This window comes from Sminthopsis crassicaudata, chromosome 1 (assembly GCF_048593235.1).
Source record: "Sminthopsis crassicaudata isolate SCR6 chromosome 1, ASM4859323v1, whole genome shotgun sequence".
Taxonomy (NCBI): Eukaryota; Metazoa; Chordata; class Mammalia; order Dasyuromorphia; family Dasyuridae; genus Sminthopsis; species Sminthopsis crassicaudata.
The window spans coordinates 663,137,666-663,158,847 of NC_133617.1; the positions used below are offsets into that span (position 1 = coordinate 663,137,666).

At 34.3% G+C, this 21,182-nt stretch overlaps 1 protein-coding gene across 2 annotated transcripts in view; it reads left to right on the top strand.

Moving 5' to 3' along the window:
- The window catches only part of SMARCC1 (SWI/SNF related BAF chromatin remodeling complex subunit C1), a 147,268-nt gene that overhangs the window by 26,446 nt on the left and 99,640 nt on the right, over positions 1 to 21,182 (top strand). For both annotated transcript variants that reach the window (XM_074283090.1, XM_074283089.1), the window contains exons 3-5: positions 788 to 873; positions 19,511 to 19,592; positions 20,723 to 20,815. In XM_074283090.1, the coding sequence (XP_074139191.1) occupies positions 788 to 873; positions 19,511 to 19,592; positions 20,723 to 20,815 (261 nt within the window). The remainder of the gene's footprint in view (positions 1 to 787; positions 874 to 19,510; positions 19,593 to 20,722; positions 20,816 to 21,182) is intronic.

A 21,182-nucleotide genomic window follows, 5' to 3' on the forward strand; every position in this document is an offset into this window, starting at 1 on the left:
CCCTTTTGGGAATTTTTCCCAATTTTCCCTTTCCTATACCATGTTCTTTCATGTTTTCTCTTCTTCCTTTTGTTGCATTGACTTAAAATATACAAACTTTTGTAAGGATTGTGAGGAATGTGGGTTCCACATGCATGTTCATTTCTCCTATAATAAACTTATTTATTTTTATTATTATAGCTTTTTATTGACAAAACATGCATGGGTAATTTTTCAACATTGACCCTTGCAAAATAAACTTATTTTTCACATAAGTCTTGTGGTGATCTGATTTCCTGTTGAGACAGAAGGGAATCTGTTGAGTTACTGATGTGCACTTTCCCTTCTCATAGTTAACTGGATTCATTTTATATATGTAATATGTGCAATTATTTAATCCTCTCATTCTCCCCAAAAAACGAAAAGAAAGAAAAAAGCCCCCCAAGGGAAAAGATTATTTAGTTTTTACTTTCATATTGCTAGCACTTTTCTGCATTGCACATAGCAGGCACTTCATAAATGTTTATTTATTAATTGTAATTCATTGTGTTCTTATCTTTATCTCCTAATTCCTGTTTGGTAAATATACTTTGTGATTTCTTAGTTTTTCTTAAAGGATAGGGTTTTTATGTGTTTTGTTTTGTTTTGTTTTGTTTTGTTTTCCAAGAATATTTGCTGTATTTCTGAACAATTTAAATTAATGATTTCAGTCACTTCACTGAAAGTTCCATGTTAAGGTTTTTATAAATTAGAAGTGTCTATTATAATATTTTTCACTTTTATAACTCATTATGTGTGTTGTTTCCAGGCAAAGTGCTTCATGGATTTCAAAGCCGGGGGTACCTTGTGTCACATCCTTGGGGCTGCTTACAAGTATAAAAACGAACAGGGATGGTAAGCTTTTGTCTTTACTTGTAAAATTTGACATAACATTGTGGTTTCATAAGGGTATATCCAATGTGCTTTAGTGTGGTAGTTTTCATAGTAATGGGATTAATAAAGGTGCACATAGTATGAAGTCTGGTCTGAGATGTGAAATTTATTTTATACTTAACTTCAGAGAGAAATTTATTTTGAGTGTAATTTACTTATGAGACATAGCTACTTACATTGAATAAAATAACATTATAAAACTAAACATTTTTCTTATATTTTATGGGTCTCATAGTTTCTAACTTTTAACAAGTAAAATTATTATACATTATTTGATGAGTAATAACTTCTAAGTCTTATTAATATCTTTTGATAATTGCAGTTATTACAACATGTAATAGCAATAATTTCAGGATTAAAATTATATAATTTATTATTGTGAAATTATATATGACTATAGTAGCAGATTGGAGATTTATAAGCAATTTTAAATGCATAGTTAAATTTTCCCACGACCCTACATGGATATGTAATTATAGGAGTTAGTTTTAGTTTTGAACATGAAATTTTGGCCTACTATCTTCTTCATGCCTTCCTGGCTCCCTGCCCTTCCCCCCTCTTTCTCTCTCTTTCTCTTTCTCTCTCTCCCTCCCTCTGCCCCTCTTTCTTCTTCTCTCCCTCCGTCCTTCCCTCCTTCCTTTTTCTTTGTAAATTAGGGCAGGAAATGTTATCCTGTAGTCTTAAGTATGTATTTAGTCATTTGGATCTAGGATGAGTGGGTTTTAATCATAAAGACCCACTGGTGGTGTAATCTACATGAAAGTGCTACAACATTATTTTGCATAGAGAAGTGCCAACTAAATAGATGCTCAGTAAGGAATGTTAGGTCAAGTTACTCCTCTGCTATTACTGCCAGCCCCTTAAGACAATGTTGTCTTACTTTGAAACCAGTCCCAAGAAGTATCCTTAAAACCAAAGGAGAGGATAAGCAGTCACCATCCTCCATTCTAAAGTCTTAGCTTCGTTGTGCTCTTCCTCTGTACTCATTATCTTTGTTAGTTCCTTGGTTCCTAGCTGTTCAAGTTGTAGTCTTTACTTATTTCTTTGTTCTCTTTTTGAAACTTGAGCCTGACATATGTCTCTTTAGATTATTGCTCTTCTGTGTAAGGTGGCCTAACATTGCTAGGGCCTCTGGCTGGTGAACTTTGGTTTTATGTTCTTAATATGCTTTTGCTTGTTTTTTTTTCTGCTCACTTTTCCTGTAAACACTAACTCTAGTCCACTGGCTTGAATTTTGAGTTAATTTCTTAACCAGCTCCTTATGTTCTTTTGTGCCTATGTGCAGACCTACTTTTTTGAGAAAACTTTTGGGATTTGGGGATACATTCATGGTTTTTGACAGCTAACTTAGCATGTATTCAGTGTAAAAGACTAGTGATTCACTCTCCCATATTTCTCAAATCCAAGAAATATTAAATATCTATTATATGTACACATTGTGCTAAATAAAGTCTGTCGCCAATTCTTGTTGAATCTTTTCCCCTTTCTAGTATTGTCCTTACTTTTCCGTAGTCTCATTCAAGTGCTTATCATATGTCAGGGGAGTAAGAATGTTTTTGAAATTTTTTAAATCCAATTTTTTGGTATATGTATTAGAAAATGTAAAAAATCATTCTTAATTCACAGCTGCAGAGTATGACTTGGCTTTTGGGCCATAGTTTGATTCTTATTTTAGAAAATTCCTTTTTCCCCTTGAGCTATTAGAAGACTTAACACTAGGATATGTAAGAAGTAGTGAGGGCCTGAACTGGTGAATGGAAAGAAGGAATAAATTGTAAAGAAGATAGAGAAATTGTAAAGGTAAAGATAACAATATCTGACAAGAAGTTAGATGGGGTAAGTGAGAGTGAGGAGACAGGAAGAAAACCCAAGATTGCTCTTGTACTGTTGACAGTAATGGGGAGTTGGGAAAAGAGGAAGATTTTGGGGACAAAGATAATGAGTTTTTCTTTTGTAGACATGATGAGTTTGAAATGTTTGTGGGACATCCATTTTGAGAAATATAAAAGCTGGTTGTAGTGTAACTAAAAGCTCAGGAGATACTTAGCACTGGATGTAAAGATATGAGAATCTTCTGTATTGATAAGAGAGTTGATAGCATCACTAAATAAGAGTGTAGAGGGAAAAGAAAAGAGGCCTTAGGGAGGATCTTTGGCGGATACCCTGGAGAGTGAGCATTTTCTGAGTGAAGAAACCAGTAAAGGAAATAAGGAATGGAGAGAGCAGTGGTCCTGAAAACACCAAGAGAAAAGATTCCTGGAGGAAACCAGATTAACAATACGTTAGACAACAGATTAGAAATTAGGTAAGAGATAGTAGGTTAGAGAGAATGGGCATAATGGAGTATATAATCTATTGGAGAAGATTGAAGAGAATGGGATCAAAGATACATGTACTTGGGCTTGCATTGAGGAGAATGGCCACCTCTTAATCCAGTAGGAAGAGAGGGGAAATACAGAATTAAAGAAAAATACTATGTATAACAAAATATTCATTAGTGTTAATGAATATATTAATATGTTAATAATATTAATATATTAATATTTACTACTATTAAGTAGTAGTAAAAAAAAACTGGTAGAAGAAACGAAGTATGTCCCCTGTTTGAGTAATACCTAAATGTTATAAAGATGAGAATTTCAGTGAACCTGAGACTTTTTTCATAAAGGGAACAAAATAAAAAAGGAGATCTATATAAACATAGTACAGTAATGATAACTGAAAATTCTATAAAAGACAGCAGAATTTTGATTAAATATAGTGAAAGATGTTTCAGGGGACTAATGATGGGTTACTTGTTCTTCCCTTCCCTATTAATATGGAGAACAGAATTACTTTATCTTTCAACCTACTTGTCATCCTTAACTCAGGACTCTCTCCACCCCTTAGTTATTATAAGTCTTAATCTCCTGTGTATTTCCCCCTCTCTAACACTGTCACCAGGTGCAAGAATTTTTTTCATTAGTTTATCTGGTTCTATAAAGCATATAGATCCTTAATTGATTTGTTGGCATAAATCTTTTTGGCATAGTGCTAAATCTGTAAAAATCAGTTTAATATAGTATTCTTATTTTTAGGTTCAATCAAACTGTTATAGCTTTTTAATGATTACTTTTTTTCCAACAAAGTTTTTTACAGTTAATTATGTAAATTCTGAATTTCTCAGCTATTTTATGTATTTCATAGGTTTTTTGGAATGAATTTTTTTGTCATTTATTTTTTTTTTTAATGTGATGATTTTTGTGGAAATATTAAACAAATTGCTATTTTTCTAGAGCTTTTATTTATTTGTCCAGGAAATTTACAAAGTCTTAACAAAGGGAGATAGACTCCCTGTCTTAACAAAGGGAGATAGACTCCCTGGGCCTTTGTTGACTATACTATTTTCTACCTGACATTGTTGAAGAACTTCTCTTTCACAGATTCATATTAACATTAGCCAGTTTTTTTTTTTTTTTAACCTTTTTATTTACAAGATATATGCATGGGTAATTTTTCAGCATTGACCCTTCTGTTCCAGCTTTTCCCTTCACCCCCTCCCCCACATGGCAGGTAGACCAATACATGTTAAATATGTTAAAATATATATTAAATACAGCATATGTATACATATCCATACAGTTATTTTGCTGCACAAGAAGACTTTGAAATTGTAAATTGACCTGAGAAGGAAATAAAAAATGCAAGCAGACAAAAACAGAGGGATTGGAAAACCTATGTAGTGGTTCACACTCATTTCCCAGCGTTCTTTCATTGGGTGTAGCTAGTTCTCTTCATTATTGAACAAATGGAACTGATTTGGTTCATCTTATTGTGGAAGAGAGCCACGTCCATCAGAATTGATCATCATAGTTTGTATGATCAACATAGTATTGTTGAAGTGTACAATGATCTCTTGGTCCTGCTCATTTCACTCAGCATCAGTTCATGTAAGCCTCTCCAGGCCTTTTTGAAATCTTCCTGCTGGTCATTTCTTATAGAACAATAATATTCATATATCACAATTTATTCAGCCATTCTCCAATTGATGAGCATCCACTCAGTTTCCAGTTTGTTGACACTACAAAAGGGCTGCCGCAAATATTTTGGCACAAACAGGTCCTTTTCCCTTCCCTTCTTTAAGATCTCCTTGGAATATAAACCCAGTACTCCTAGATCAAAGGATATGCACAGTTTGATAATTTTTTGAGCATAGTTCCAAATTGTTCTCCAGAATGGCTGAATGTATTTACAATTCCACCAACAATATATCAGTATCCTTGTTTTACCACATCCCCTCTGAATTTTGGATGTAACCCCTCTAACATTCAGCATTATCTTTTCTTGTCATTCTAGCCAATCTGAGAGGTGTGTAGTGGTATCTCAGAGTTGTCTTAATTTGTATTTCTCTGATCAATAATGATTTGGAACATCTTTTCATAAGGCTAGACATAGTTTCAATTTCTTCATCTGAAAATTGTCTACTCATATCCTTTGACCATTTATCAATTGGAGAATGGCTTGATTTCTTATAAATTACAGTCAATTCTCTGTATTTTGGACTTGAGGCCTTTATCAGAATCTTTGACTGTATTCTTTGATTTTGTTGTTTCCCTTCTAATCTTCTCTACATTAGTTTTGTTTGTACAAAAGCTTTTTAATTTGATATAATCAAAATTTTCTATTTTGTGATCAGTAATTCTTTGGTCACAAATTCCTTCCTCCTCCACAGGTCTGAGAGGTAAACTCCTATGGTCTTCTAATTTATTTATAATCTCATTCTTTATGCCTAGATCAGAATCCATTTTGACCTTATCTTGGTGTATGGTGTTAGTGTGGGTCAAAGCCTAGTCTCTGCCATATTAATTTCCAATTTTCCCAGCAATTTTTTGTCAAACAGTGAGTTCTTCTCCTCCAAACTGGGGTCTTTGGGTTTGTCAAACACTAGATTATTAAAGTTATTGACTATTTTGTCCTGTGAACCCAACCTATTCCACTAATCAACTAGTCTGTTTCTTAGCCAATACCAAATGGTTTTGGTGACTTCTGCTTTATAATAAAGTTTTAGATCAGGTACAGCTAGTTCACCTTCATTTGATTTTTTTTTTTTTTCCATTAGTTCCCTTGAAAGTCTTGGACCTTTTGTTCTTCCAGATGAATTTTGTTGTTATTTTTTCTAGGTCATTAAAATAGTTTTTTGGGAGTCTGATTGGTATAGCACTAAATAAATAGATTAGTTTAGGTAGTATTGTTATCTTTATTATATTATATGCGCTTGACCTATCCAAGAGCACTTAATATTTTTCCAGTTGGTTAGATGTGACTTTATTTGTGTGGAAAGTGTTTTGTAGTTTTGCTCATATAGTTCCTGACTTTGTCTTGGCAGATAGATTCCCAAAATATTTCATACTATCTCACTTTCTTTTGTCCTTGACGTCTCAAGAAGGGAGATGAAAACACCAAAGGAAATGGGAAATAAAATCACATTAGCGGGTTTCTGAAGGGTCTCACTCTTAAAACAGGTATACATAAATCCATCAATATGAGAGGTATTATACATAATTGCATAAATTACATAAGCACATAGTATAACCCAGGTTACTAGTGATGTAACAATAACATGAATCAACATGAAGAATTATACGTGTCCATAAGTCCTAAAAAATAGTCCTAAAGGAATTTATTGTCCATTACTTCATGTGCCAAGAATCCAATAATTCCTGCAAGTTTTGAAGTCCTGCAATAGTCTCATCTTGTGTTAGGGAATCCAATGATTCCTGCAGATTTTGTTCTTAGGTCTTCTCCCTTGTTTTGAGTTTTTCTCTTTTTCTGTCTTTCTCCAGGTGCTTGTTACCACCTATCTGATTCCTTCTTCAGCTGTAGAAATACAAGCAAACCCTTTTCCCCAAGCAGTTAACCTTTCTAGTCCTTCTATTTACCACTTTCTAGATTTCTTCTCATCACCTGACAATTACATTAGAACTGCTTGCACTGGACACTGCCTTTCTGTTGGGTTAAAAAAGCCTGTATTCTCCCCAATTGTAATCCCTTTCTGCTATCTGATTGCTTTTTTGCTAATTGATCATATCAGAGTCCTGACCTTCTAAAGACTCTCTGGGTATAACCTTAGCTGCCATCATGCTCCACTTGTCTTTTGTATGATATCTTGGATCTGGGCCTGCCTCTCATTTCCCTGGGTCAATCTAAATCTGAAACTCAGTGGAAGCCTTTGTGGCATTTTGGACATAGGGTTTTAGGTCTTCTCTCACCCTGTCTTCTCACTCTATCTCTGTACCTACACTGGGCTCTCGTGTGTCCTATTTTTCCACACTGAAAACATCGACGAGGTTCTCTAGAAGTCCCTTGTCAAGAGGAACCCTGTCTTCCCATGTTCATCATAGTCTGGGTATAATAAGCATTTATGCCCATTGTGGCACGGTGTCTTATGATCTCCTCTAAAGGAGCTTCTTTGTGTAGTTCCCATATAATTCTTTTGCAACCTCAATGGCATTTTCCTTAGCCAGATGTCTGATCATTATTTCTGTAGCTGCGTTTTCTCCAATGGTTCTTGTTACAGCTGTTTGCAAATGTCCCACAAAATCTGCAAAGGGTTCATTGAGACCTTGCTCTTTTTGAAGGCTTCACCTACATCTTTCCCTGGGAGGGAACTCCAAGCTTTTAATTGCAGCAGTAGCAATTTGTTCATAAGCTGCTATGGGTAATTAGTCTGTGCTGAATTGTCTGCATACTGACCTTCACTGCTAGTTTGTCAAAGGTGACTTGTGTATTAATTCCTGTTTGCCTATTTCGTTAGGCTTGAATCCTACGTAATTCATTATACTCAGAAAGCCACAACAAGTTTTGTCCAGGTTCTAAACATGTCCTTGCTATGGATTTCCAATCATTAAGGATTAAGATTTCATAAGCCAAATTATCTAGTAACATAACACAACATAACAGATCAAAAGGAGTGTATCTTCTCCTTTGTTTACCTGAAAGGTCAAGCTCTTCAATCACAGGATATGCATTTATTTTTAAATCAGATATATCCAGTCCTTCTCTCTTAGCCTTGACCAATGCTTTTTGTAATCTTGTCATAGGCTGCTTAATAGGTGGTGCTGTTCTGTTACTGTCTCTCCCCCTCTTCCTTCTGTCTCTACTCATGAAGGGTTAATTGAGGAAAATAGGTCAGGGGATGGGAAATGTTCCTGTTGTGAAGCACCACACTCAGAATTGTACTTAACTCCATTCTTATCTGATTATTCATCCTTTTCCTCTATTTTGTCTGGATCCTCCCACTCCTGCACTTTATTCTTTTTCATTATTCTATAACTTATATGATTTCTTAAAGCCAGTTGTATTAAATTATATGTATAAAGTGTTTCTTTGGAAATTGTTAGGTCCATAATCACTGTAGTATTGACATAGTTGTTCTCCTAATTTCTACTCCTCTAGATCCAATTCTTTTTCCTTAGATGTGTACTGTACAGTTTCTAAAAGTTCAGTGATCTGCTCCCAAATTACAATCAAACCTTGGCTTTTCATAAGTCTGACAATGCTCTCTGCACATTTTCCTTGAATTGGAAAAGAAGGCTGTTTTCTAACATCTGTCTCATTTCAGTTGAAATACTACTTTAGCCCTTAACAAGGTTTCTTTATCTAGTTTTGTACTCACCCTAATTTCTGGGTCATAGATAAAGGTTCTTGGCCTCTGTTCAGGTGCCAGAATGTAATGTTCTCTCTAAAATGTAACATTCTCTATTGAGGTTTTCTTGGGGTCTCTAGAGGCAGCCTTCATTTCAATTCAGTAATCACCACATGAGTAGCCAAATATTTTATTGTCTCTTCAAAGTCATGTCTCCTTCACTTGGGGCTTGGCTAGTTTTTCTGGAGGCCTGTCTCTCTCCTTGGTTCCCAGAGCTTGAGCTCCTGCCTGCCTTCTCTGGCTTCTGAATCTCCCCGAATCTAAAAGTTTGTGCTTCAGCCTCCAGCCACAACAAAGGTGGAGTGGAATGAATCTGTTTCAGCCTCCTAGAGCTTCTAGTGCATTTGTCTTTCTGACAGCTTCTTCCTTATATCCTCCATGTCGAGTACAAACCAATCATTATATCACTAGGAAACCATTATTTGTAGGATTAAATCAGTGCTAAATTAGATTTAACTATTGTCTCCTCAAACTGTTGGATTTTGTTAGTGATGTATAAGAATGCTGATTTATGTGGGTTTATTTTGTGTCTTGCAACTTTCCTAAAGTTATGGATTATTTCTAGTCGCTTTTTAGTAGAACCCCAGGAGTTCTCTAAGTATATCATCATATCATCTGCAAAGAGTGATAATCTGGTTTCCTCATTACCTACTCTAATTCCTTTAGTCTCTTTCTCAATTCTTATTGCCAAAACTAGTTTCTAATACAATATTGAATATTACCAATAATAGTAGTAGTGTAGCCAGTTGATACTTAAAAGGGTTTCTCACAATGGCTACTACCTTCGTTAATTAGTTTTTTCTTTCTTTCTTATCTTCTTCTTCTTTTTGTTAAATTTGCCTGGAATTTATCTCCAGTTATATTATTGATTATGGTCCTGTAGGTGCTTATTTTTTTCCTGGAAGTTCTCAATTTCTCTGAGAGAATTTTTATTTCTTTGTTTCTATATGTGTGGAATTTTGAGTTTCCTTTTTTTTTCCTTTTGTTATGTCAATATCTCTTGTGCATTCCTATGATTTTTCATTTGTTTTATCTTACCTGGTTTTCCTTTCATTTTTACCCAAACTTCACAGCTTGACATTTAAAATCAGTTTCTGTCTAATCCTGTCCTTAATCTTTTTACTCTTATATTCTCAGTTAATAGTTCATTCCAGAGAGACTCTAAACCACAGGATTTGATTTATAAGCTATGGCCTGAAGACTTGAGAGGAGGAGGATAGAAAGTATAACTTGCCAAAAAGGACAAGATAATATTGATTGGGGGAGAAGGGGAAGGCTACTGGGAATTTTTCTTTTTTTTTTTTTTTCCCCTTTGTGAAGACTGTTCCTCAAATATCTAATATGCATGGGCATAGACTCTTTTCACTTATTTTGTTTCCAGAGATCTAGAACTGGGTATTATAACTCCTACTATGGCAACTGTCTTAGGGCAGCATCATACTTAGCTTGAGTGGAGTTGACAAATTTCACAGGTTTCTGGAAAGAGATAGTAGCAAGGACATAGGTGCTAGAAGAAAAATCTTCTGGGCACCATAATCCTGGAATCCAAGGTTTTTCATCTTTTACAGTATAAATGTGTAAATTTTGCTCTAGAGCAAAGCTTCTCAGATTGTGGGTCATGACCCTATGGAGTGCATAACTGAATGTGGGAATCATGAAAAATTTGGCAGCAGTTAAAAGAATCAAATATTCTATCAAGATTTAGTTCTTTATATAAAAATAAATAAGCATATCTTTCATTAGTATGGAAATTTGCTTTTGTCTTTAACAAATGATAAAATTATATGTATACTGAAGAACTATTTTAAAATAAAATAAATTTCTTTGTGATTTATTATCCATGATTTTTGATTTGTATATTTATTTTATATACCTGGAGTTGTATAAAAATTTCTTGTGCAAAAAGGGGTTGTGAGTAGAAAGTTTAAGAAGCCTTGCCCTAGGACAGCCTCTTCAGAGAAGCGACTTTGCATTTTTTTTTAATTGAAGTTTTTTATTTTCAAAACATATGCAAGGATAAATTTTCATTTATCTATCTATCTATCTATCCACTTATTTATTTATTTATTTGTTTGTTTGTTTATTTATTTATTTTCTTTTGAGGCTGGGGTTAAGTGACTTGCCCAGGGTCACACAGCTAAGAAGTGTGAAGTGTTAAGTATCTGAGATAAAATTTGAACTCAGGTCCTCCTGAATTCAAGGCTGGTGCTCTATCCACTGCGCCACCTAGCTGCCCCAAATTTTTCAACATTGACCCTGAAAAACTTTGTGTTTCAGTTTTCCCCTCTCTTTCTCCCACTTCTTTCCCTAGATGGCAAGTAATCCTATATATATATATATATATATATATATATATATATATATATATATATATATGTTAAACATGGTAAAATATGTATTAAATCCATTATAGGCATACATATTTATACAATTATCTTGTTGTACCAAAAAAAAAAAAAAATCAAATCAGAAAGGGAAAAAAAATGAGAAAGAAAATAAAATTGAAACAAATCACAACAAAAAGAGTGAGAATAATATGTATGATCCACTATGCCCCTACGTCCTCTCTTTGGGTGGAGATGGCTTTCTCCATCACGAGATCATTGGAACTGGCCTCAATAATCTTATTGTTGAAGAATTGATCATTGTATAATATTGATATTGTATGGCAAGGTTTTAATTGATTTTTGTTCTGTATTTTCAGTGCCTTACATTGTAATGTCTTACTATAAACACTTGATGAATGATGCTCACGTTAACTTCCCAACACACACACCACCCCCCCTCTCCCTCTCTCTCCCTTTCTCTCCTTCTCTCTCTCCTTCCCCCTTCTGGAGGCCTTTCTGGAATAAATATTTATCTTTTTATTTTTGCTTATGAGAACTTAATACTGGAGTCCTAAATTAAATTCTGTTTTCTACCAAATACCTTCCCTGATCATACTACTTAGGAATGATTCTAATTCTAATTATTCTAATTTCCCCCCATATTTTGAGTCACTGAAATGGGACTTAAAATGATAGATATTTTTACACATTCCCATGAGAAAGAATGATATTTTCCCCTAACTTTGTAACCAGAACACTACATTGTATATGAATAGCCATTTTTACCAATATTTTTGGAGTGAATGGAAACACTTTGGACCCTGGTCAATTCTCACTTCTTTTCAGTAGTGTCCTTGTTGCTTTGATACATTAAATTACCATTGTTAATTTTTTTTTAACTTCATTTCCATCAAACTTTCTTCAAAATTGATCTATTTGCTAACTCCTTCTGAATCAAGTTGTTTACATTTATTTTAAAACTTGTACTATCATGTGTACTTAGCTTCTTTGATTTTTATTTTTAAAGTTTTATTGATACTTTTTGCTTTTGTGTCACTTTCATTTCTGAATATTCCCATATCCCAACTCAGCCTTTCCCTTTTTAAAAAATAAAGATAACCATATTATTACATGTTTATATATTCTAAAAATAAGTATTGTTTAATATGCTAGATGTAACAATATAGCCTATAAGTAATATAGCAATATAAACTTCATGTAACACATTATATATTTTAAAAAGCATGTGTATATATATATGGGAGAGAAATTGAGGGTGAAGGGGCCAAACCTGTAACTTTTTCATTCCTATAAGGAAGTGACCAGTGAGGAAACTACTGATGCAGATCAGCAGAGTCATTTATGAGATTGTGACTTGTCTGGCATCACATACCCATTATGTGGCAGAGATAAGACTCAAGCACAAGATTCTTCCCTCTTAGGCTATTCTTTATCCACTATGTTGTATTATCTTTCTGAGTTAATGAAAGCCATGGATGTAATGGACTACATCTCAGAGTATAGTCAGCATTAAAAGCCCATGGTGGTCTAGTTTTATATATAAAAATTGGAGTTATATTTTCCTCCCTTCTCTTTTTCTGCCCTTTCTCCCTCCCTTCTTCCCTCCAGCAACTGGGGTTAAGTGACTTATCCAGGGTCACACAGCTAGGACATGTTAAGTGTTTGAGGTCACATTTGAACTCAGGGTTCAGGGCTGGTGGTATATCCCCTGAGCTATCTAGCTATCCTCTTTTTAAAACATCTCTTCAGACAGTCTCAAATAAATCTTCCATTAAAACTCATCTCCTTTATGAAGAAGATTAAGTGAGTATTCATTTGATTAAAATGATTTGATCAGATCACTCATCAAATAAAAGAAAGTAATGTGGGTTCTCTGAGAAGAGAATGACATGATATGTCATTTTGTCTATCTTGTTTTTCATTTCTAATTTAAGATTAGAGAACAATCCAGGGCTTTGAATCAGAGGGAAAGGGGCCAAGGAAACATTGGTAGGTAGGGTTAAATGGACTCATTATAGGATTATTTTGGTGAGTGGAGTTCTGAATATCAAAATAGTTAGACCCCAGATCCTGAGTGCTATTTATTTTTTGTCTGCATAGACTTAGAGAATTATTCTTTTTTTGTTCTAATAGTACAGTGCTGTTTATATTTAGGTCAATTCAGCAGACATGTGTTGATGACCATTATGTGAAACTACTGTGCTCACCATTGAAATTACTTTTTAAAAAATAGTTTTTGTCCTTGGGCATCTGGAGAGAATACCATATATATGCAAAGTGATATGGAACACCTAAGGAAATCCGGACAGGTTTTATCTAAGAAATTACATTAGAGTTTTGGAGTAAATAAGGATTTTGGGAGGTAAAATAGATAAAAGTGTTAACACCTTGGTGATCTTACTTTACTGAATATAGAAGCAGAAATGGAATTTTGAATACAGGAGACTACTAGTAGTAACTTTGGATCAAAGTGCATGAAAAAAGTAATATGAGGCAAAACTGGAATAGATAGACTGATTTTGTAGTGCCTTAAAAGGTTAAGAGTTTTATTTTTAGACTAGAGAGAATAGGGGGTCACCACACACTTTTGAGTGACATAGTTTGATATTACTTAGGAAAATGGATTATTTAGGTTCCTTTATGGATAGTTTATTACAGATCTGTGAGGCCAGAAATCAGTTAAAACAAATCCCTGCAAAAGGTGATGAGAGCCTAAAAATAGCATTAGATAGTCATGGAAAGATACAGGTATTAGAAATGTTATAAAATTAATAGGCATGGCAATGTTTGAATGTGGGCGTAATAAAGAGAGGAAAATCTAGGATAAGTCCCGGGTTGTGAACCTCAGTGACTAATGGAATGGTGTTATAGTCTCAATAGAAATAAGGAAGTTTAGAGATCTGTGTAAGAAAAAGGAAAAGTTAGAGATGTTTTAGGCATTTGGCAGGAAGGTTGTTCCATACTAGCTAAAGGATCAGAATCTCTCACATATTAATTGCTAATACTGCAGTTACAGTATTTTGTTGAGGTAAATGAAATAGTATTTATCTTACAGGTGAGGAAACTGAAGTGTTAAAGGTTAATTGGATTGAAAAAGGTTTTATATATATATATATATATATATATATTTTTTTTTTTTTTTTAATTCATTTTTCCAAATTATCCCCTCCCTCCACTCCCTCCCCCCGATGGCAGGTAATCCCATACATTTTACATGTGTTACAATATAACCTAGATACAATATATGTGTGTAAATACCATTTTCTTGTTGCACATTAAGTATTAGATTCCAAAGGTATAAGTAACCTGGGTAGATAGACAGTAGTGCTAACAATTTACATTCACTTCCCAGTATTCCTTCTCTGGGTGTAGTTATTTCTGTCCATCATTGATCAACTGGAAGTGAGTTGGATCTTCTTTATGTTGAAGATATCCACTTCCATCAGAATACATCCTCATACAGTATTGAAGTGTACAGCGATCTTCTGGTTCTGTTCTTTTCACTCAGCATCAGTTGATGTAAGTCTCTCCAAGCCTCTCTGTATTCCTCCTGCTGGTCATTTCTTACAGAGCAAAAATATTCCATAACCTTCATATACCATATTTTACCCAACCATTCTCCAATTGATGGACATCCATTCAACTTCCAGTTTCTAGCTACAATAAAAAGAGCTGCCACAAACATTTTGGCACACACAGGTCCCTTTCCACTCTTTAGTATTTCTTTGGGATATAAGCCCAGTAGCAGCAATGCTGGGTCAAAGGGTATGCACAGTTTGATAACTTTTTGGGCATAGTTCCAAATTGCTCTCCAGAATGGCTGGATTCTTTCACAACTCTACCAACAATGTATCAGTGTCCCAGTTTTCCCACATCCCCTCCAACATTCATCATTATTTGTTCCTGTCATCTTAGCCAATCTGACAGGTGTGTAGTGGTATCTCAGAGTTGTCTTAATTTGCATTTCTCTGATCAGTAGTGATTTGGAACAATCTTTCATATGAGTGGAAATAGTTTCAATTTCATCATCTGAGAATTGTCTGTTCGTATCCCTTGACCATTTATCAATTGGAGAATGGTTTGGTTTCCTATAAATTAGGGTCAGTTCTCTATATATTTTGGAAATGAGACCTTTGTCAGAACCTTTCCTTTTAAAAAATATTTTCCCAATTTGTTACTTCCCTTCTAATCTTGTTTGCATTAGTATTGTTTGTACAGAAACTTTTTAGTTTGATGTAATCAAAATCTTCTATTTTGTGATCAATAATGATCTCTAGTTCTCCTCTGGTCATAAATTCCTTCCTCCTCCACAGGTCTGAGAGGTAGACTATTCTCTGTTCCTCTAATCTATTTATTATCTCATTCTTTATGCCTAAATCATGGACCCATTTTGATCTTATCTTGGTATATGGTGTTAAGTGTGGATCCATATCTAATTTCTGCCATACTAATTGAAAAAGGTTATATTATGCTATTAATATGTGCCATGCACTATCCTATGTGGTGGAGACACAAATTAAAAAATCCAGACTTTCAAGGCTCCCAAGGAATACACTTTCTGATTTGGAGAGCTAATATAAAGGAAAATTCTTATTTAAATTGTTCATGGCAGATAGAGAAGTTTTAAGAGTTCAATTTGGAATGTATGGATCTAGTAAAATGTTATTGCCCTAAACGAGTGATGAGTTAATTTCAGAAAATCCTTACTGGTATGAACTGGCACAGAATAAAGTGGGCAGAACAGGAGAACAATTATATAAGGATAGCAGGTTTAGAAAGTAATATAGAAAAAAGTGTTATTCTTCTTTAGCGATATAGCTACAAAAGAGCTGGGATAAGGATAATCAGCTCATATGTTTTAAGTATTAAAACACACCAGTGCCAGGAATTCTACCCCTGTTTCCCCCAGAGAAAAAGGAAGCCATTTGAAATTTTCATCATCTTTTGACTGCAAATGAAGTGTTAGATGGGAGCTGTAAATCTGTTTTCTTCTGTTTTGGTTCCTGTCCAGAATAGCCTTTTCACTTTACAGTGTGTTCATTTTGTTTAGGCTAGTAGTAGTAGTCATCTTGGTTGGTCTTCCTTGCATTCCTGATCAGCTGGAAGGGCCTTGTTTGTGTTCTTTTTGATTTCTTCGTGTCTGTTTTATTTCTTGGTAAACTGGGAACAATTGTGTGATAGTTTTGAAGACTTCACTGTAATTCCATTTAAGCAAAGCTGTTCCTAAAGTATTTTATCTCTGATGAATTAATTTTCCTATCACATAAGTCTTTACTTTTTGTTTTCCTTTTATTTGAGTAGATATGATTCCTGCATATCTCATGATAATAGTTGGGTGAAAAGTAAAATTTGCAATCAATTATTTACATAGTAAAAATCTCAGATACATTTGCCATCTGACTACCTTTTGTATTTGTTTGCTTGCTTGCTTAGTACTTATTTATTTATTCCCAAATTTTATTTGAAGAAACAGAATAAGCAAAAAGAAAAACAGAAAAGCAATACAAAACAAAATGAAACAAAACATCTGGGAGGATTCAAAATATAGAACAACAAATGCCAATTTTAAGAAAGTGTATTTATTAGTAGAAGAAATTATATTCATGTGTGACAGTCTTTTTTACTTTCTTGTAAATTGTTCTTTTGTTCTCTGCTGCACACCAATTTGTTTTTTTACCCCTTTCATTACAATTAAGATATTTATGCACAGATATGTATGTATGTATATGTGTGTATGTGTGTGTATATATATGATGAGGAGTAAACTTGAGGTCTAAACCGAGATGGGTCAGTTCCTTTTCTCTCTCTCCTTCCTTCCCCAAAGTAAGGGCGGGGTTGGGAGCAAATCAATTTGCTACTCAATGCTGTATGAAAACATAGTCTTTATTGATTAGAATGGAAACACCGGGAGAGCAGGTGGGCAAAATGGCTGCATGGTACAAGGCCAATTTTGCAAAGAATAGATTTTTGAGAACTTTGTTTTATACAAGAGCACAATCATTCAGATGCAATTATGTAAGGAGGTTCCGGAGAGTGATGTAAATAAGATAAGGATTCTCTTGTTATCTTTTGGGGACTGACAGAAGTCTCTTCCCAAAAAGGAATTTCCTGCTGGCATTTGGTCTAGATTAGAATGCGGGCTGTAAAACCCTGGCCAGCTCAGATAGCCCAAACTAGTTTGAACAGATCTTGTATCAAAGGTCCAAGACCCAAAAGAAGTTGGAGATCAAACAAAGAATCTCTCTCTCTCTCTCTCTCTCTCTCTCTCTCTCTCTCTCTCTCTCTCTCTCTCTCTCTCTCTCTCTCTCTCTCTCTCTCTCTCTCTCTCTATATATATATATATATATATATATATATATATATATATATATACACACACTCCACATGACTCATTAAATTCTCTCCATAACTTGGCTTACTATATTACTTAACCTTCCCCCTACCCAAGGATTTCTCTTGTCTTCTTCCCTCATCCTTTGCCCTTATTTCTTTATTATAAATTTTTGAGAGTGCTGTACCCTTCATGGTATATATGTAGTTACCTATTGAACCCATCTCTGATGGGAGTAGGTTTTCAGAATTATGAGCCCTCCTTCCTCCCTCTAATGCCTCTGTATTTATTCTTCTTTTGCACTTCATTTGTGTAACATGATTACTATTTTTACCTTTATTCTGCCAGTCTTTCTTTTTGTCTTACCCTATTGATGTAAATCTTCAACAAAAAGTATACATTTAACATGTAGAAAAAACAATTTGTTCATGTTGAGCTCCCTAAAATTGTTCTTTGATATTGGCTCTTGTGTGTTAAATTTTCTATTAAGTTTGAATTTGGTTAGTACAAAGTCCTGAAAACCTGCAAGTTTGTTGAAAATTATAGATAATTGTGCATGTTGTATATATGATATTTTTGGCCGCAGGCCTAGTTCTTTTTGGTCACAATTTTCTGGCAAATTATTTTTTATTTTCTCTTCTTGATCTGTTCTCCAGATTTGTTGTTTTTCAAATAAGTTGTTTCACATTCTGTTCTATTTTCTCATTCTTTATAATCTGTTTTGTTATTTCTTGGTGTCTCATAGCTTCACTGGCTTTTCCTTGCCTGATTCTAATTTTTAAAGAATTATTTTCATCTTTGAGATTATTTACCTCCATTTCTAATAGGTTAAGTTTTTTTTCTTTAATCATCTTTTTGGGTTTTTTTTGTTTTTTTTTTTTAAAGTTTTTCCTCAATTTGTCTCATTTGGTTTTTGAATTCTTCAAAAAATTCTCTCTGGGCAGGGAGCCATTTCACATTACTATTTGGGGTAGAAGCCTTCTTTTACTAAACTGTCCTCTGGAGATGAATCCTGGTCTTCCCTGTTCCCATACTAAGTTTCTGTGAGAGGGTTCTTTGCTGGTTCATTTTTTGTTAATAAGAAGCATTAGTGTAAGCACCTCTGATTGTGAAGGGGTGGGTGGAATGGTGCCTCAAGCTTCCCTTCAGCTCTCCCTCTAACCAGGAACCACCAAACCAAGAGCTCTCTCTTCCTGCAAGTGCTCACTGCAGGACCCCTGCCCCACTGCTTCTGCACTCACCAAGTACTGACTGGTTCCTTCTTTCCCAGCAGCACTGCTGGGCCTGGCATTCCCAATCAGCCAAGCTTCTGCCTTCCCTGACTCAAACCTTCACTCAAAGAACAGACAGGGAGCTGAAAGTCTCTGTGGTTCCTGCTGAGGCTGCAGCCACACTCACCTAGTCCTAGGGGGTCCCCACTTGATGTTTTTGAGGATCTAGCCCTGAGGTGTTTGCACTTCAAACAGGTTAATCCCAGCTCTAGAGCTTTCTTCAAGTCTTGATTGTACCTGGAGGGCCCCAGTTCTTCCCCAAGTCTTCTTGGTTTTTCCCCATTCTGTGTTTGCTCTGAGGTGCAAATTTGTTCTATTTGTGAGGACTTTAGGAGAGAGTTTGAAATTTACCAACCATCTTCCCTGAATCCTTCCTCACTACTTTCTTTTAAAGAAATCTTCCCTTTCTGGCAGTCAGTCTTTTAAAGGTGCTATACTATAGATTTCAGAACTCTTCTATTTTCCTTTTTCATGCTGATTTTGAAGCCTATCCTCATACATGAAATGCAATTCCTCTATATGAAAATATAACTTCTGTGCTTTTCTTTCCTCAAATTATTTTAAATTCCCATCAATAAAGGAAGAAAAGCTTCAGGTTTCATTTACCCATAGATTTTTCTTTGAAGAACTGGTAGTAAATGTTTCTAAATTTTTAAATGGCTTTCAGATTTAGAATATAGTTGAAAAAAAGAAGAACTTGAATTATTTCAAGCAGTTAACAGTTTTACTGGTTTTATGATTAATTTAGTAAGCCTTTTTTCTTGAACTGTGAAAATGTAGTAAAATACCCTAGTAAAATATGCAAATATACATGTATTAGTAATTTTCATTGGGTATTTATGAAGATTTTTTTTCTTAAGTCATTTCCTTATTAAATCAATGAAGCATTCTTTGACAAAATTGAACAAAATGGTCTATTGCTGTTTGAAATAATAAACTTGCTGCTGTCTTTTTTATCTTTCAGGAGAAGATTTGACCTGCAGAATCCTTCCCGAATGGATCGCAATGTGGAGATGTTTATGAACATTGAAAAAACACTGGTTCAGGCAAGATATTTATAGATGAAAAACTAATTTCCTAAGCATACTTTTTTTTGTTAGAAATTCAAGATTTTAACTTTCTTAGAAAAAAAAATAGAAGTATTTCTGAAATCTACTTCATGGGTTTTTATAAAATGTTTAGAGAGTACAATTGTCAAATTGTGGTGAAAAAATTGTAAAATCTATATTCACTAGCTGCATATGATTTTTCTTTATTTGAATTTTATTCATATGTACACTATACTCTTGATTACTTAATATTTTGCTGTAACCTTGTTTTCCCTAATGACTTAGCCATGGCCAATAATCTCAGTATCTTTAGATTTCTTATACTCCTTAGTAGATAGTCTTCTATGCTAGTAGTTTAACAAATAGGTGATTATTGTATTTATTGGAATGTCAGATTTTAGGCAGCACATTGAAGATGCCAGCAAAATGGCATAGTGTGTAGAGATCCATCTGTAGATTTTGGAATGTCTGGATTTTAGTTTACATAAACTGGTTTTGTGACCCAAGCAAATCACTTTATCTGTCTCAGTGTTCCAGGTAACTCTCTAAGACAATGTATTATAGAGTAGTTGCCCATTTGCCTTGGTGGAAGTTGTTTCTCAAATCAAGGGAAATTAGAGATCACGATTGGTGACAGGTATTTTCATTGTAGTATACTGCCTTGCTTGATGTATTTTTATCCTTTTTCCTCTTGTTCAAGAGGAGTCATGATGGTAGATTTTTTTGCTTTTAAAATTTTTATGAGGGGTTATGAAGGAGATGTAGTCCTTAATGCAATTCCTAGTACAATTCTTAAACTTTTGATTTTTCTTGCAATTAGAAGTACAATAAAAGACTTTGGTCAAGACTTTGCTATGTGGTCCCTTTTCCACTAAATATTTGACTACATGTTGAGATTGGTATAACCTTTCTTTTCAACTAATTTTTTTTATCTGAATGTATTTATTCTATACTCATGAACATTGGAGTAAGCCTTAAGATCCTGGAGAGAGGCTTTAGTAAACCACTGTTTTATTTGTGTGCCCTATGTATGTTCCTTGGATTGATTTTGGAATTTGAGAGACAATACATAGCTATATTGTGTTGTACAATTAAACAAAATATTCATTTTCTTTTCTCTTCTTTAGAACAACTGTCTGAGCAGACCTAACATCTACCTCATTCCAGACATTGAACTGAAGTTGGCTAACAAACTAAAGGACATTGTCAAACGACATCAGGTAGAAGATTGATCCAGAACTTTCACATAATATAGCTAATAAGAAAGTTACACAGGTTACTTTTATGACTTTGTATTAGAAGGTAAATTGGTGCTCAAATTTGGTCTCTTGTACTAATGAGTTTTTTCTGTGTCACATTCTTGGTATTTAATATTGACTAAAGTTATCTATGTTGGTATCTTTCTCTTAACTCCGGATTACTTTCTCCTGGAAATGTGGGAATCATTTTGTCCTATTAGTATCAGCACAACATTTAATGACCTATATGATCTGACCTAGAAGAAGCACATTTGTAAGTTTGTGGGAAATTTAATAGTCCTTAATGTCCCAGCTACCCTGTATATGAAATGGATGTATATTGTAAGGA